The sequence below is a fragment of the Athene cunicularia genome (genome assembly GCF_003259725.1).
Source record: "Athene cunicularia isolate RWA chromosome 17 unlocalized genomic scaffold, athCun1 chr17_part1, whole genome shotgun sequence".
Lineage (NCBI taxonomy): Eukaryota > Metazoa > Chordata > Aves > Strigiformes > Strigidae > Athene > Athene cunicularia.
This window is the reverse complement of record NW_020799122.1, coordinates 12,285,300-12,300,184: the sequence shown is the minus strand read 5'-3', so window position 1 is coordinate 12,300,184 and position 14,885 is coordinate 12,285,300. Positions and strand designations below refer to the sequence as shown.

Below are 14,885 nucleotides of genomic sequence, written 5' to 3'. Positions count from 1 at the left end.
GGTGGCTATAGGGGTGCATCCTGGCCCTTTCTTGGTGTGAAAAAAAAAAAAAAAAATTGTTAGCAAATCTTCCCCTCAAGAACCTGATGGCAGGCAGGGCTGCCTGTGCTGCCTGTAGTATTTCTTCACCAAAAAGGTTTTCAAGCATTGGAACAGGCTGCCCAGGGAAGAGGTTGAGTCACCATCTCTGAAGGTATTTAAAAGACGTATGGACGTGGCACTTAGGGACGTGGCTTAGTGGTGGACTTGGCAGTGTGAGGTTAATGGTTGGAGTCAACGATCTTAAAGGTCTTTTCCAACCTAAACGATTCTGTGATTCTGTCCCACAGACAAGGGTCATGACCATGGCCATGTCTGTGTGTCCCACAGGTGGGGATCCACAGGGCAGAGCGCAGATACGTCAACAGCCCAATGCAAGCAGGATGTCTAGCCTGAGCTCCCAGATTTGTGGCTCCAGCTATGGCCTCCAGTCAACCTTTGCCAGCGAGGACGGAGCTGCTGTGGCAGGACTGGTGCTGGTCAGGCCCTGCCAAACCCTGTGCAGCTGCCATGTGTCACCCTGCTTGCAAGGAGGTGTCAGGAGTGACACGCTCTGTCTCAGCCCTGGACTCCTCCCCCAACACCGCTGTGGTCCTGGCAGGCACCTGAACAGGACGGGCAACTGGGCAGGTCTGCGGTGGAGGGCAACAGAAACCCGGCCATACAGAACTGGGAGCATACACCAGCTCTGTGGGGTGACTCTCCCCCTCATGTTGCACACACATGCGTGGCAAAATACTTACCTGTATTTACCGCTTGGGGTCCCCAGGAGTGATGTGATGGGCTCTGAGCAACCTGATCTAATTGAAGATGTCCTGCTCATTGCAGGGGATGGATGATCTTCTGAGGTCCCTTCCAACCCAAACTTTTCTATGATTATATGGTTCTTTGTGGAGCTGGAGGGGGGTGAAGGGAAGTTCTGGATGAGTTGTGCCAGAAGGGCTGAGTGTGGCAAGTGGCGCAGGTGCGGGCAGGCTCTGCCTGCAGTAACAACACTTCTGTCCACAGGGTCTTGCACAGGGTTTTGCATTGCTTCATTTCTACAAAGGCACTGAGCAGCTCTCAGACCACAACAGCTTTGTCCATCCCTCCCAAACAGTGCTGGTCAAACTGGGAAAGAAACAGGCTCTGTTGTCCTGTTGGCTAAATAAAGAAACCTAGCCATTGCCTTATTTTAAAGGTTTTATTTAGCCCGAAATGAAAATATTTTGTATTGTTTTGCGTTCAGTTCGGGCTTTTTAAACATGCTTTCCTTTTTGCTTCTGCTATAATTAGGGCCAGTTGAAATGGAAACGCCATTTCTAATAGCACATGGAGATGTGTCCCTGTCCTGGTACTCCTGGCACGAGCTCTGTCATGCAGAAAGCATCCCCTTCTTTGGGATGTTTCCAGAATCTTCCTTAGATCTTAAAATCTTCCAAAATCTCCATTAGTCCTCAAGCTGAAACACTGTGCCAGAGAGACCTGGTCACATGGGCAGATCAGATGTCCCTCTGTGCTGGGCTACTGTCCCTTCCTCCTGAGACTTGTGCCCCAGCCAGCTTGGAGAGAGCTCAGATGTATGGGCCAGGAATATATTAACCAAATAATCTAATGATTTCATCATTAAATATTGCATATTATTGGCTTAGGAAGGTAATAATTTGGGCTTGTGAGACATCCTAGTGCTGATGCTCCTGCACCAATGTACATGCTTTCTCACTGGTGGCTGTGTGGCTGGTCAGTGCTGGTGGCTGCAGCTCTGTGCCAGGCTGCTAAGCTCGTCCCACGGAGAGGGGTGAGCCCAGGAGCCCAGTAGCATCCCTGCCCTTGCAGCAGGGCTGCTGCCCCCAGGAGGGACATCCCTGTGGCCAGGGCGGCCGGAGGCCCTTGGCTGATTCTGGTGGGGTTCTTGGTGGAGTCTGCAGGGACAGCTTCATCCTCACAACTTTCTGTGCTCTGCACCACCCAGGACACCTGGACTTGTCAGTTCTCACTTTGCTTTTCTGTTTGAAATCCTAAGGGTATTTTTCCAGTCCAGCCATTTTTCCCATTTTCCTCTGATGAGCATGCTGTTGCACCGCTGCCAGCTCCCACAAAGTCATAAATCTCCCCGGCCCTTCTAAAATCATGAAAAAAAAAAAAAAAAAAAAAAAAAAAAAAAAAAAGAGCAGCTTTTGTAAACAATACTTTTAGGAGAGGTTTATTTCTCTCCAGGGTCCTCAGCCTTCATCACTCTCATTGCTCAGCTTTCCCCTGCAACCCCTGCCTTTAGTGGAAGCCCAGTCTTGCAAAACCAAAGAAGCTGTGAAAACCTAAATATTGCAAAACTTTATTTCATTAAGAAAAAGTCAAAGCCGTTGGAGCCGTTAGGGTTGTGAGGTTGGGAGCAGGTCACCCGGCAGGATCTGACACGGACAGAAATGCCCTGGTTGCTCCCAGGACGGTGCTGCTGGCAGTGTCTGGGGTGGGGTCTGGCTCCACCATGGCTGCACTGTGACCTGGAGACAGCAGGAGCTTAAAGGCCACCTGCCCGTGCTACCCTGGGGCCCGGCTCTGCTCCCCGAGGCTTTTCCAGGGATTTTCACCATTTTCCCAGGGCTGTGAGCTGCTTTTCCTCCAATCGGTTGGATCAGTGGCTCTCGCCCCACAAGATGTTTGTGTGTCAGGCTTGGGATGTGGGTCTGCAGGGCAGGATCTGTTCTCCCAGGTTCTCTGTCCAGATCTCCAATGGCCCAGGCCCCTCCTACCCCTCACAAACTGGGCTGGCACCCAGCTCCCTCTGCTGCAACCACAGGAGCCATGCTGGCTGGAGGCACTCGCTTGCAGGGTGATGTCTGCAGGGCCAGGGCAGATTTTGCCATCCCTCCAGCTGCCAGCCCAGCTGCAGGGCCAGGAGGTGGCCTTCTCTGTCCCTGACATGTGCTGGTGTCAGGCTGTGACAGCCACCCGGCCTGGCCATGTGCATGGCACCGCAGACCACTGCAGCACTTGAGAGCCTCTGGGCTGCTCCAGCCCAGCCCGTGAGCATGGTAACAAACACCCCCAAACGACAGGCGGATGGGGGGCCGCCACGGGGAGACATTGGTGCAGAGAGGAGTGTGCCAGGGTTCATGGTGCTGCTCGAGGTGAATGCTCAGGGATTCAGGCACTGCTGGAGAAACCCCCTGCCAAGGGCACACACGCAAGCGCAGGCACAGCACAGCAGCATGCTGCAAGCGTGCATGCTCCAGCTGTGCCAGGCTGTCCTGCAGCCACGCACACCCTGTCCATGCTCACACCCTGTCCATGCTCACACTGTGTCCGTGCTCACACCATGTCTGTGCTCAGACCATGTCCACGCTCACACCGTGTCTGTGCTCACACTGTGTCCATGCTCACACCCTGTCCATGCTCAGACCCTGTCCATGCTCACACCGTGTCTGTGCTCACACTATGTCCGTGCTCACGCCATGTATGTGCTCACACTGTGACCACGCTCACATCACACCAAACTGTCCTCCCAGCCACACACACCGAGCCCCCTCACCTTCCCCACTCAGTTCCTGGCTCCCCAACAAGGCAAAGAGGAAGGAGCTCCTCCATGGGCAACAAGCTCTGTCAGGGCTTGACATCCTCCACTCCAACACACCCCTGCACCCCAGATCCATCCAAGCACCCCTGTCCACGTGTGACAGCCCCCCAGCTGCATGAGCATTGTCTGTGCTGTGGGGCGAGCCCCCACCACGAGGCGGGGAGAGGCATGTCGTCCTGAAAGAGCCTGAGAAAAACAGTCTGGGTATAAAATTAGCTGGAGCTTTTATTGCTGGGACTTTATTTTTAAATGCAATGGAAAATACATCACTGGAGGGAAAAATCCAAGAGGTCTGAACCAGCCTGTACCTCTGTCCCACAGCAAATGTCCTGCTTGCCCCTGGGTGGGATGCAGGGTGGGAGCTGGCTGTGGGGTACAGTCAGTGCAGCAGCAAGGACTGCAAGGTTTTGATCCTGCTCCCCTGGAACACGCCCAGGGTGGTGCATGGGGAGCAGTGGGCGCACAAGGGGCATCAGGAATGGATGAGCTCTGCCTGCAGGCATCATGGTGGTCACAGGGTCCCTGAGAAACTCTGGTGGGAAAGACCCTCCAGCCAGAGAAGATACAACCAAGGGTCTGGAAACTCAGGACTATCCTGGAGAGGCTGGACAGGGATGGAGCCACCAGCTTTTCCAGCACATGAATGAAGTGAAGGTGGGAGCCAGATTCAACCCAGCCTGAAGTAGGCAGTTGTCTATGCTGGAGTTGCAGGAGCTCCTTGTTGAGGGATGGTGCTTGTGCTGGAGGTTTGCCTATGCCTAAAGGGAGTTTTCTGTCAAATTCGAAGAGGAGGGATTTACTGAAGGGTGTAAATACAGAGAAATCAGGAAAACATGGCTCAGGAAATCCCCTGAGCTGAAAATAGCTGGAGACGGGGAGAGGGCTCAAGGGAAGTATCACATGCTTGTTGTCATATTCCTCATCCCTGGACACCGCTGGGTGGCAGGAGGGGATGGTGGGGACAGCGTAGCTGTGTTACTGCTGGTGCTCCTAGGCCTATCTGCTCAGAGAGGTGTGTACCAGCCATGAGTACAGCTGGCACAGGCTCCAGCTGGACCCTGAAATGGTTAGTTTTTAAACCAGTGAAACTTGTACCTGTAAAGATCTCATTTGAAAGCTTAAACTCACTGCCAAGGGTCTAAGCAAGTGCCTGGTTCACAGGTGAGCTCCTCATGACAAGCTGCCTGGTGACTCCCGGGGGAGGGACCCCAGTCCTTCGAGACACTGGAAACGTGGCTTCTCGCAGACACCCCCTGCTGAAGCCATGGGACCCAGCATCCATCCTCTCCCCTCCAAGCTGCCCTCCCGCCTCACAGGCGCAATGGTTGTGGCAGGGTGACGAGAGGATCCTGAGCTGCATCTGCAGCCTGGTGCAGGGCTCAGGCTCTCCATCTCGGACCCACGTGCCTCTGGCTGGCACTGGCCAGGATGAGGCAGCTGTGCTTGGCCTCGGTTTGTGGGAGTCCTGCTGCAGTCAGGCACCCTCATAACCACAGGAGAACTGAAAGTGCCAATCCCAGAGCTCGCTTCCAAAGAGAGGCACATGTGGGATGTTGGAAAGGGAAGCTGAATCATTTAGCAAGGCACATGCCAGGCTCTGTGACAATGTGGGGGCAGGATGCAATGGCAGGCGGGCAGGCTCCTGGCAGCAGTCTGGCTCTCAAACCAGCCCCCAGAGGCTGAGCAGGCTCCTGCCACAGAAGGCGAAGGTGTGGTATCCTCCCTGGGCTGCAGGTGGACACCTGCTTCATGGGGACCTCCACGGGCTGCAGGGCACGGCTGCCTCACCATGGTCTTCCCCACGGCTGCAGGGGAATCTGCTCTGGCGCCTGGAGCACCTCCTCCCCCTCCTTTCACTGACCCTGGTGTCTGCAGAACTGTTTCTTTCACATCTTCTCACTCCTCTCTCTGGCTGCTGCGCAGTGTTTTTAACCCTTTCTTAAATACGTTATCACAGAGGAACCACTCTCTTTGCTGATGGGCTTGGCTTTGAGCAGTGGTGGATTCACCTTGGAGCCAGCTGGGGTTGGCTGCGTCCCGCATGGGAGCAGCTCCTGGTGTCTTCTCTCAGCAGCTACCCCTGCAGCCCCCCACTACCAAAGCCTTGCCACATAAACCCAATGCACGCCCCAAGGATACGATGTCCTCCCGGCAGGAAGGGGACAGGCTGGAGCAGAGGGGGTAAGCACTGGGAGTGGGATGTGGTTGCCCATCCACACCAGCCTCTGCCCAGGTCCTGTCTGGTTGATGCACACCAGGCCAGATCATTTCGGCCCTGACAGCAGCTTCACACACTCGTGGGCCGGTTGCAGCCCTCTCAGCCCTGGCAATGCCTCCAACGCTCAGCTCAGGGTGTGTTTCAGGAGCTGGACTTCACTGGCCGCTTGTTGGAAAGGAGAAGAGCAGCTGCTGACTGCCGAGTGCCCCTCTGGCCAGCCGTCAGCACCCCCAGTCTCTGTCAAATTTCACATTCATGCAAAACGTTATTTTTATGTGCTGAGGTTTTGACTTCAGCCCTGCCCAGGGACTTAGAGATGAAAAAATAATTCCAGCAAAGAAAGATTTTCCCCATGGCGTAGTGTCTTCTTGCAGCTCCTGTCAGCAACATGTGAAGCTATGACTGCTATTTCACCCCACAAAAAAGCAAAATCAAGCTGAAGCTGTAAAAATTGTATTCAGCAGTTTCATCTAAGTCACCAGCTGAAACCTGAGAGCAGGAGTGAAACTGAAGGTGGAAGAAGTATCCTTCCCATTGCCCTTCCTGAGCACGTCCCCACCCCTGCAGGCACAGAAGATCACCTGGCAGTCACACTGCCAGCTTCCCACAAATGAACCTGGGTGTGTTTTTCTTTTCCTCTTGTCTCAGTTACAAAGCACAAATGTATCTTAAAAGAGCCAGGTGGTGGCTTTGAGTTAAGCATTTGGATCCCTGAAGGCCTCAGAGATCATCCCAGGACACAGCTATTTTCCCTCTTCTTCCCCCTCCCAGTGACTCCATCACCTCTGTAACCTGGTTCAGCCTCAGGGGTGTATGTTTAACTGGTGCCACATCAGGCGTGTGTCCTGCTTGCTCTTCTGTTCTGCAGCACGTAACATCTCTATGGGACTGTGTTTCTTCAAAATATTTTGCAAGTGTTAGTGAAGGAGGGAGGCTGGACCCTGTGCTGGAGTGGAGACCCTACCACCAGCAGGATACTCCCAGAGATGAGCGAGGTGCTGTGCCATGGAGGATGGCCAGGAGATGTGGAGCAGTCCCTGACCCGCTTTATGCACAAGCAACTCCCTTTTAATTTTTCAGAGGGTTGCACTATGCCAGCTGAAGTGGCCTGAAGAAGACTCACATAGATGTTTCTGTTTTGGGGCAGGAACAGGTAACCTGCAGCATTTGACGGTCCATCTGCAGCTGGAGACATCCCTGTGCATCCTTAGGAGCATCCAGCTGCTCATAAATCATACTGTTTTGTAGCATACAGAGGAAGAGGAAATGAATGAGGCTCTCAAGGGCTTTCTGAGAGCTTCACAGCACATGATTTTCTCAGATTGCAGCTGGTGACATCCCATGATGAGCTCAGAAGTCCCAGTTCTCCCCGAAAGACAAATAAAAGTCCAGCATTCAAGTTATGTTCAAAAACTGTTCAAAAATCTCTAGTTCACAAACTTTATTTAAACGTTAGGATTTTGGGTTGTCTGACTCCCACTTTTGAGTTTTGAGTAATTTGAGAAAAAAAAACTCTAAAAGAGGGAGGGAGATGTTTTTAAGATGTGGTTGCATTTCTGACTGTCCTACTCTGTTTGATTGGAAATTAAGCCATGGTGGTGGTGGTGTTTATATTAAAATGATGATCCCCAGAATGCCAGTGGCACAGGGAGGGGATGGGATGCTGCAGGACAGCTGTGCTGGCTATCCCCAACCTCATGGGGAGGTGAGCAGGGAGCCCCAGCCTGCATTGAGACTCCAGTTTTTATTAAAGTCCTGCCAAAGAAGAACAGATTCCTCCTTTCCCTCAGGTGGAGTTCCCAGTGCAAGGTCTTGGATCAAGCAGTCATACTTTGATGCCAAAGATTTGAAGGAGCAGTCACCCTGGGGCTCCTGCACCAGCATCGAGGGATGTGATTATGCCTCTGCAAGTGTCTGCAAGGACCTCTTTGGTCCTCACAACCATCTGCAGGCATCAGAGGGAAGCAAAATGATCTTGCTCAGTACAAAGTGGGATTGGGCTGAATGGACACCTTCCTGCCTTCCTTCCCAGAGCTCAGGAAAGGGCTGCTGGAGCAGCATCGCCTCACTGGGCTGAGGCACGCTGCCGGACAGCTGCAGGATGGTGATGGCAAGGTGACTTAAGCCCTAACAGAGGTGCTCTTACCTCCTGAACTAGCTACTGTGACTCAGTGGCAGGGCGGTGAATTCACAGAGCCCTCCTGGTGCTCAAGTCCTCCTAAAATGTTAGTTTTGTCTCTAACACCTCTAGGGACTCAAGGGCAGCTCAGGGCAGAGAGTTTCACCATGCAACAGTAATGGGAAAAGAGCAAATTCACTGCATAGGAGAGCTAATGGAGAGATTAACCATGTCCCTCCAGGTTCTTTGAATTCTCCTCACAGATCAATGCAATAGCTGAGAATAGAGAAACAGGTCTTGTTTGGACCTTCAAGGGGAAAAATCCTCCATGAAGCTGTATTAAATGTAGATAATTGGGGAATAAGAGACTGCTTCGGGTCAGAATGTGGTGTGGGTTTTGGGCGGAAGTGTATTGCAGTGCTTGTGCTCACCCCAGGAGGAGGAGGCATGACCACAAGCATCCCTACTCACCCCCCCAAGCCCTGTTGCCTGTCCTGCTGCCCACTGCTGCTCACAGGGGGACGTTTGCAGTGGCCCCATGGTCCTGCTCACCTCCAGACATTGGGAAGCTGAGCAGCAACCCCAGCAGGGAGTCACACACACCTGACCCTAACAGCCCCCTGCTTATTCAGAGCCCCTCTGATGCTCCAGCAGAGGCTCAGCAGGGGTAGCCTGGGTGTTCGGGCATCCCACAGGGGAGCCCCTCCTTGCTGTGGCTCTGCGGGGAGCTGCAGTGGTGGCCGTGGGCTGCCTGATGCATGGGGCTGTTGCAGTAACCCTCCTGCCCCGAGAACCTCCATGTCACTTGGCTACTCCCTGGCACTGGCCATGGGGCTGGTGGTCATGGTGGTAAGCTGAGGTCATTCAAAATGTGGTTTCTCACTTGTGATTGGAGCATTGGCCAGTTTTAAGAAAAGTGACAAATAGTTGCCTGCTTTATTCCAAGCAGAACATAATTTCCACCTCCATCCTGACAGCTCTGTCCCCACCCCACCATCATCCCCTCCCTCATGCTGAGGATGGGGATCAGCCTCGTAAGCAAGGCTGCCTCCTTTCATGTCTTGTGCTTCCCTCCTGCCCACACACCCTGTCCCACAGGTTTAGGGAAAGGTGAGCCCACAGCTGCACTGAGATGGGCCCAGGGCTCCGCATGCCAGCACACTTGGGGCCATGGCACGGGGAAAGGGTGCTCTGCCAGCAGGTCCCTCAGCCTCATACCATGAGCTTGGGGAAGCAGCTCCCCAGGCACCATGTCACAGCCACGGGAGCTAACGGCACAGGACACCTGCCAGACCACGGTGGCTCCTCGCTGCAACACCTGCCCTGTGAGCTGCAAGCACCCTGTGGCCGGACGCCTCCCCACCCTCTGCCCCATCACGAGAGGGCTCCTGGCAAGACAGCCAGAAGAAACTGGTGGGGCTTTTCCGGAGCAGCCGCCTATTTCCTGGCTTCTTTGGTGCCCAGGCAACCGGGAGCTGATCCCTGCCCATGGGAGCCCCCCTCGGGCTGTCATTGCAGAGACGCTGCCCTGGGAAACCGGAGAGGGAAAAGGTTTTAGAAAGCAAGACAAGAATGAAGATTTGTGCTTCAGTTTGATCTTCCTTCCAGGCAAGTGTCCTTGCCAGGAGAGGGATTATAGCCTTGGATACACTGGGTCCTTCCAGTCCTTTGGTGCCAGTAAATGGAAAAGCTCTGGGCTTTAAGCTGAGGCTCAAGTGCATCAGGGTAGCTTGTACCCACAGGGTGTAGATGCAAAGCCACTGGCTCAGCAGGAGCTGCCCTCAGTTACACTTTGGTTTATCACACCTCTTTCATTTTCTCCTCTATCAATGGGAACACTGGTTGGATTTGCAGCCTCATTGCCCATAGACTCAAAAAAAAATGTCAAAATGCCTTGCATGCATGTGCTGTGGGCTTGCTCAGTGCTGGGACCGGTATGGGCAGCCCCAGCTACTCCCAATGAACGGGTGCTGGCTCCCCAGCCAGCCCCGACAGCCCTCGCTGTATCAGTGACACTGTGGATGGGTGCATGGCTGGTACACACTGAGCTAAAGCATCATCCTGGCTCCAGCTTGACATGTCTCTGCCGGGCTGAGTCCTGTATCCCCCCAGCAGGACAGGCTGCTGAAAGGTTTTCCAGTACCCCGTGCAATTCTGGGACTCCTCCACACAATGCAGCAAAACACTGGGGAGCGACTCATCACCAGCAGCTTGGGAAGCGCAGATGCCCAAGTCCTTTGGTTGGTGCAGGACTCAGCCTGCCTGGAGGTCCCTGAGGAGGGGACACCTCTGGTCTTGCGGGGTGGCTGGCCCGCACTGGCTTGCAGTCTCTGAAAAATACACCTGATTTCTCAGCTGAGTCCCCAGGGTTGGGTCAGTCCAGGTCCTGACTCCAGTGAGAGCTGCGGAGCTCAGCCAGGCTGCTCTGGCCCTGGGGACTGGAAGCAGGTGGCAGCTCCTCCTGTGGCTGTGGGTTCAGTGCTGCTCCCAGGCAGGACTCAGGTTGGGAGTGCTATTGGGGCTGGGATTAGGGTTGGGACTGAGAACAGGGCTGAGGGATTCTCCCTCCCATGGACAACAGCACGTGGCCCTGTGAGCAGCGTCAGCCCAGCCCATGGCTGTGGATGAGTCCTTGCCCTCGTCCCCTGGTTCATGCACTGCTCGAGAGCTGCCCATGAGGCAGACAGGGGCCGTGCTCCATCTTTGCAGCCTCATGCCCTCCCGAATATGCTGCTGGCTGTTCCAGGGACCATGCTGTTCTCTAACCAGCCCCTCTCTCTGCCTGCTGTTCCTTGCCCTGGGTGTCTCTGTAGAGTAACCGTGGCACCCGCTGTCCTCCTGTGCTCCCTTGGGAGTGGGTTGGGACCACCCTGGGGCTCTTATTAGGGCTGAGAGCAGTGTTTTGCTGTAACAGCTCCTGAGTGCATAGTGCGAATGCTTGTGCATTGTTTGTGACTGGCCCACGCTGGTGGCTCATCCTAATCCCCTTGCTGTTGGCCAAAGATCTTGCAGATGAGAGCAGAAAACCCTGTCCGTAATCCCTCCCTTTGGACCTCAGCCCATTGCAGTGTCTCCAGGCTCATTCTGTTCTTCCTGTTATTTCCCAACCACATATGGAGCCGCAGTGCCGCCCACCAGTGCTCCCAGATGTGCTTGTCCGTGTTTAATAAAGACATCGACAAGCCCTGAGCCCTTCCACCAGCAAACCACACCATCCCCAGACACCACCTCCCAGGCTCAGCCAGTGAGTCCCTTCCCTTGCTCCAGTTTCTCTGCTCATTCAACCCAGGCAGCCCTCGCCCAGGTAGCCCCATGTCAGATGCTTTTGTTGTAAGAGGTGGATTAGCAAAACCTCTCTCCTTTGCCTGGGAAAGCGGCTATCCTGCACCGTAGGGTAAGTAACACGCTCCCCACCTCCTCATCTTTGTTCCCCACCTGCCACTTTGCCCCCAGTCAATAATGAAATCATTATTCCTGCATGTCCCCCGGGGTGGGGACAGGCTTTGTGGCCCAGCTGGGATGGGGCTGCCACCAGGACCTGTGTTTCCTGGGGAGCCTGAGCCTGTATCTCTCCCTGGAGCAGAAGGAGGAAAGCCCTGTCTCCTCCACACCACTGAGCTAAAGTCAGTGCCCACATCGGCTGCAGGGGATGTAGAAGTACATGCCAAAAGCAGCATGTAGATGGCACAGCCTCATTCAGCTTTACCCAGGACCCAGCTCTCAGTGTTTACCCCGGTATGGAGTGAGCAAAAGGCACCAGCATGGCTGGGATTTGGGTCTCCCAGTCAGGATTCCCCTTTGCCTGTGATATCCACCCACTCCTCTGGGCCCCTTCACCATACCACATCTCACAGGTACACCTGGTCCTCCTCTGCCTTGTCCCCATAACAGAGGTGACACCATGTACACAGGCTCCAAGTATGAAAACTGGCCTTAGATAGTGAGGAACTTAATGCTGCTTCACAGCAAACCCTGGCCCTGCATCTGATTGATTATATGGTTATTTCGAGTTACTGTAAGTGTCTGGTCATGTTGAGGATCCCTCTCACTCCTGCTATCAAAGCAGTTCCCTAAAATTTCACCACCTGCCTCTGTCCCTGGGGACACCCAAGGCAGGATGAATGGATGGAGAGCAGCTCTGTGGAGAAGGACACAGGGATACTCGTGGATGAAAAATTGGGCATGAACCAGCAAAAAGCAGACATGGTACCAGGGGCATGAGGACAGTGGGATGCCAGAGGTGCTGGACAGCCTTGCTGTCCAAGCCCGGGTATTGCTCTTCCTCTGCCTCACCTTGCTGTGCAACAGGGTGACAATGGAGGAGCATGTCAGGGTGCAGGGAGGTGGTAGGGCAGCAGAGATGGCAGGGTGGCAGGCAACAGAGGTGGCTGTGGCAGGGTGGCAGGGTGGCAGGACAGCCAAGCTGTGCTGGGCTGGCTCCCCATGCAGCTGCTTGTGCATTGAACCTGCTCGTTCAAGCAGATCCTTCGCTTCACAGCCTGGAGCCTCACAGAGGTGACATCTGTGCAAGCCTTGCTCTGCTGGTGTCCAGCACCCACGTGTCCTTGGTTTCCTCAGACAAACAAGGCTGTGCTCACCATCTCATGGCATTGGGAGAACCCTTGTTCCATCTTCCATGGTAGAGAAAGCCCTCCCTGCCCCCTGCTTTCTTTTTCCCACTGAATTTGTTCCGTCTGGAGCCCTTTTCATGCTCCTTGCCAGGCATTGCCCACCAGGGGTGGCCACTTCAGCACAGGTGCCTGCTCCTCCCCAGGGGCAGCTGGGGCTGCTGGCACAGTGTGGGCAGAGGCACTGACACCCTTCCCTGTCCTGCTTTCCTCAGGTGGTATCTCCTGTAAAAGTGAAACGATGAGAAACGAGAGGCCATGGGAGCCTCCCCTTGCCGGGGCCAAAGCAGCCAGTGCCCGACCCTGGCCTGGATGAGCTCAGGACGGTGGTGACCATGTGCTCCCTCTGCCCCACAGCAGAGATGTTTCCCTGGCTATGTAGGGATTTGCATGGCTCTCCTTCCCTTGCATGGCTGGGCGCTTTTCCAGCCCAGCACGTCCCAGCTCTTTGTGCCTCCCTGTTTGTGCTGGAGGCTGAGCCTTCTGGGACACCAGCAATCGGTCAGGGCTGGGCACAGGCTCCCTCGGACTTCACTCAGCTCAAGCCTCCCTGCCCCTTGGGGCCAGGCAGAGGGTGGAAAATGCAATCCTGTGCAGAGATTAGGACAGCCCCCCTTGCAGAGGGAAGGGATGAAAACCCCTGCTCCTCTACATACGGGCAACATGGGAACAGGGTGACTAAGTTGTGTGAGACCAAGATATGGAAGACATATCTCCACTCAAATCCCAGGAGGCTCCCAGCACACCGAGTAACTGCCTGCCAGAAAGAGACTTGCTCCAAAGTCCCAAAAGCAAAATAAGGATGGGGAGAAAAAGACCACACCTACCCCCACAGGGCTCTCCCATCCTCATCTGTGCTCACTACCTTTCAAAAAAGAGATTTTTGTTCCTTTTCAGTTTCTGAAGACTTCTCACTGCTTGTCCAGTCTAGAGGAAAATCAGGAGGCTTGGCAGCTATTAAGAAAGGGATTAAGTGCAATCCAGAGAAGACATTTCTGTTTCTGTGTTAATCCCTGGTATGGTTGCACCCATGAGGGTTGCAGATGTGTGCCTCAGAAATACTGAATGGGTGAATGGCAACAAGAGCCAGGTATGTCCCTGTGGAAACTTGAAAAAAGCCTTAAAGTCAGTAGTGATGCAGGAAGGCAGCGGAAATGATGCTCTGCTAATCCTCAGAGACAAGACTATGATCTCCTCTGGTTTTAGCAGCAGGAGCAAAGGGGAATAATTTTTTCACATAAATCAATATATTAATGTCTTGGAGTTGATTGACACAGGTTTTCCAAAGGCTAAATGCTTAATGAATTAAAGTGAGGAGGTAGACAGACCTGCAAACAGACCCACAGATTGAATGCAGCTGTCCTGCAGAGAAGGCCTGCACTGTGCTGATGGGCACTGGCTGGCAAGGGTCACTCTCTGTGCCCCAATTTAGTCATTTGCTTCCTCAGACTCTGCTGCTGGTCACTGCTTCAGGGAATAGAACTGGAACTCATCCTCCACAGCACCTTCAGTGGCAGATCCTCTGTTACACAGCGACCAAGAGCCGCAGACCACAAGCCCTTGGCACAGGCTGGGCCCCTCGAGCACCTCTGTACCCAGACACCACAGGGGTGGGCAGCAAGCTCTGAGAACCCCAGCCCCAGTGCAATGCGTGCTACTGTGGTAGAGAAGCTGCCAGTGGTAGAAAAAGTGGCTTGTTGAAAACAATTAAGTGAGGCAGGCTGCAAGCAGCGGAGGTGTGACCCTCTAGCCTGCAACCCAGCTGGGCTGAAAGCCGCATCCTCCTTAGCCTCCTCTCCTTGGTGATATCTCCTTGTTTATTATTTTGTTCACTGTTTTATCCCTCTGTGTAAGCAAGCTTAAAATGTCCTTCTCAGAGCCAGGGGCCCAACCTTCCTTGGCTCACTGCTCCATGTGGAAATGCATTACATTATTCACTTGTGACCATATTAAAAACAATCTCAATATACGTCTGGGCTCCTCAGGGCTGTCACAAACTCCTTGTAATGATTAAAAGTGGTTATATATGCATAGCTGTTAATCATGGCAGGTGAGAGTCTTTCTCAGAGCTTTTTCTGTTGCTTGGGGTGTTCTCACCTCTGACCAAACCCATGTCTGGTCTGAGTCCTGGGGCAGAGGTGATGCCCGGGGAGGCAGGATGGGGCTGAGTCCTGGGCCAAGACCAATGTCTGCTGGGGGGAGAAGGTGGGACTGATCCCGAGCAATACTCATGCCCGGGGGCCAGGACAGGGCTGAGTTCTGGGTTAAGGCCCATGGGTGGATGGGGCTGGCCCCGGGGGCAGGGGCGATGCCCGGGGGGTGGATGGG

General features: G+C 54.1%; 1 protein-coding gene across 1 annotated transcript in view; it reads left to right on the top strand.

The window, feature by feature from the left end:
- Nucleotides 1–5,633: 5,633 nt before the first annotated feature.
- ENTPD2 (ectonucleoside triphosphate diphosphohydrolase 2) overlaps nt 5,634–14,885 on the top strand; it is a 20,928-nt gene continuing 11,676 nt past the window's right edge. The window contains exon 1 of the mRNA XM_026860707.1: nt 5,634–5,773. Within this exon, the coding sequence (XP_026716508.1) occupies nt 5,634–5,773 (140 nt within the window). The remainder of the gene's footprint in view (nt 5,774–14,885) is intronic.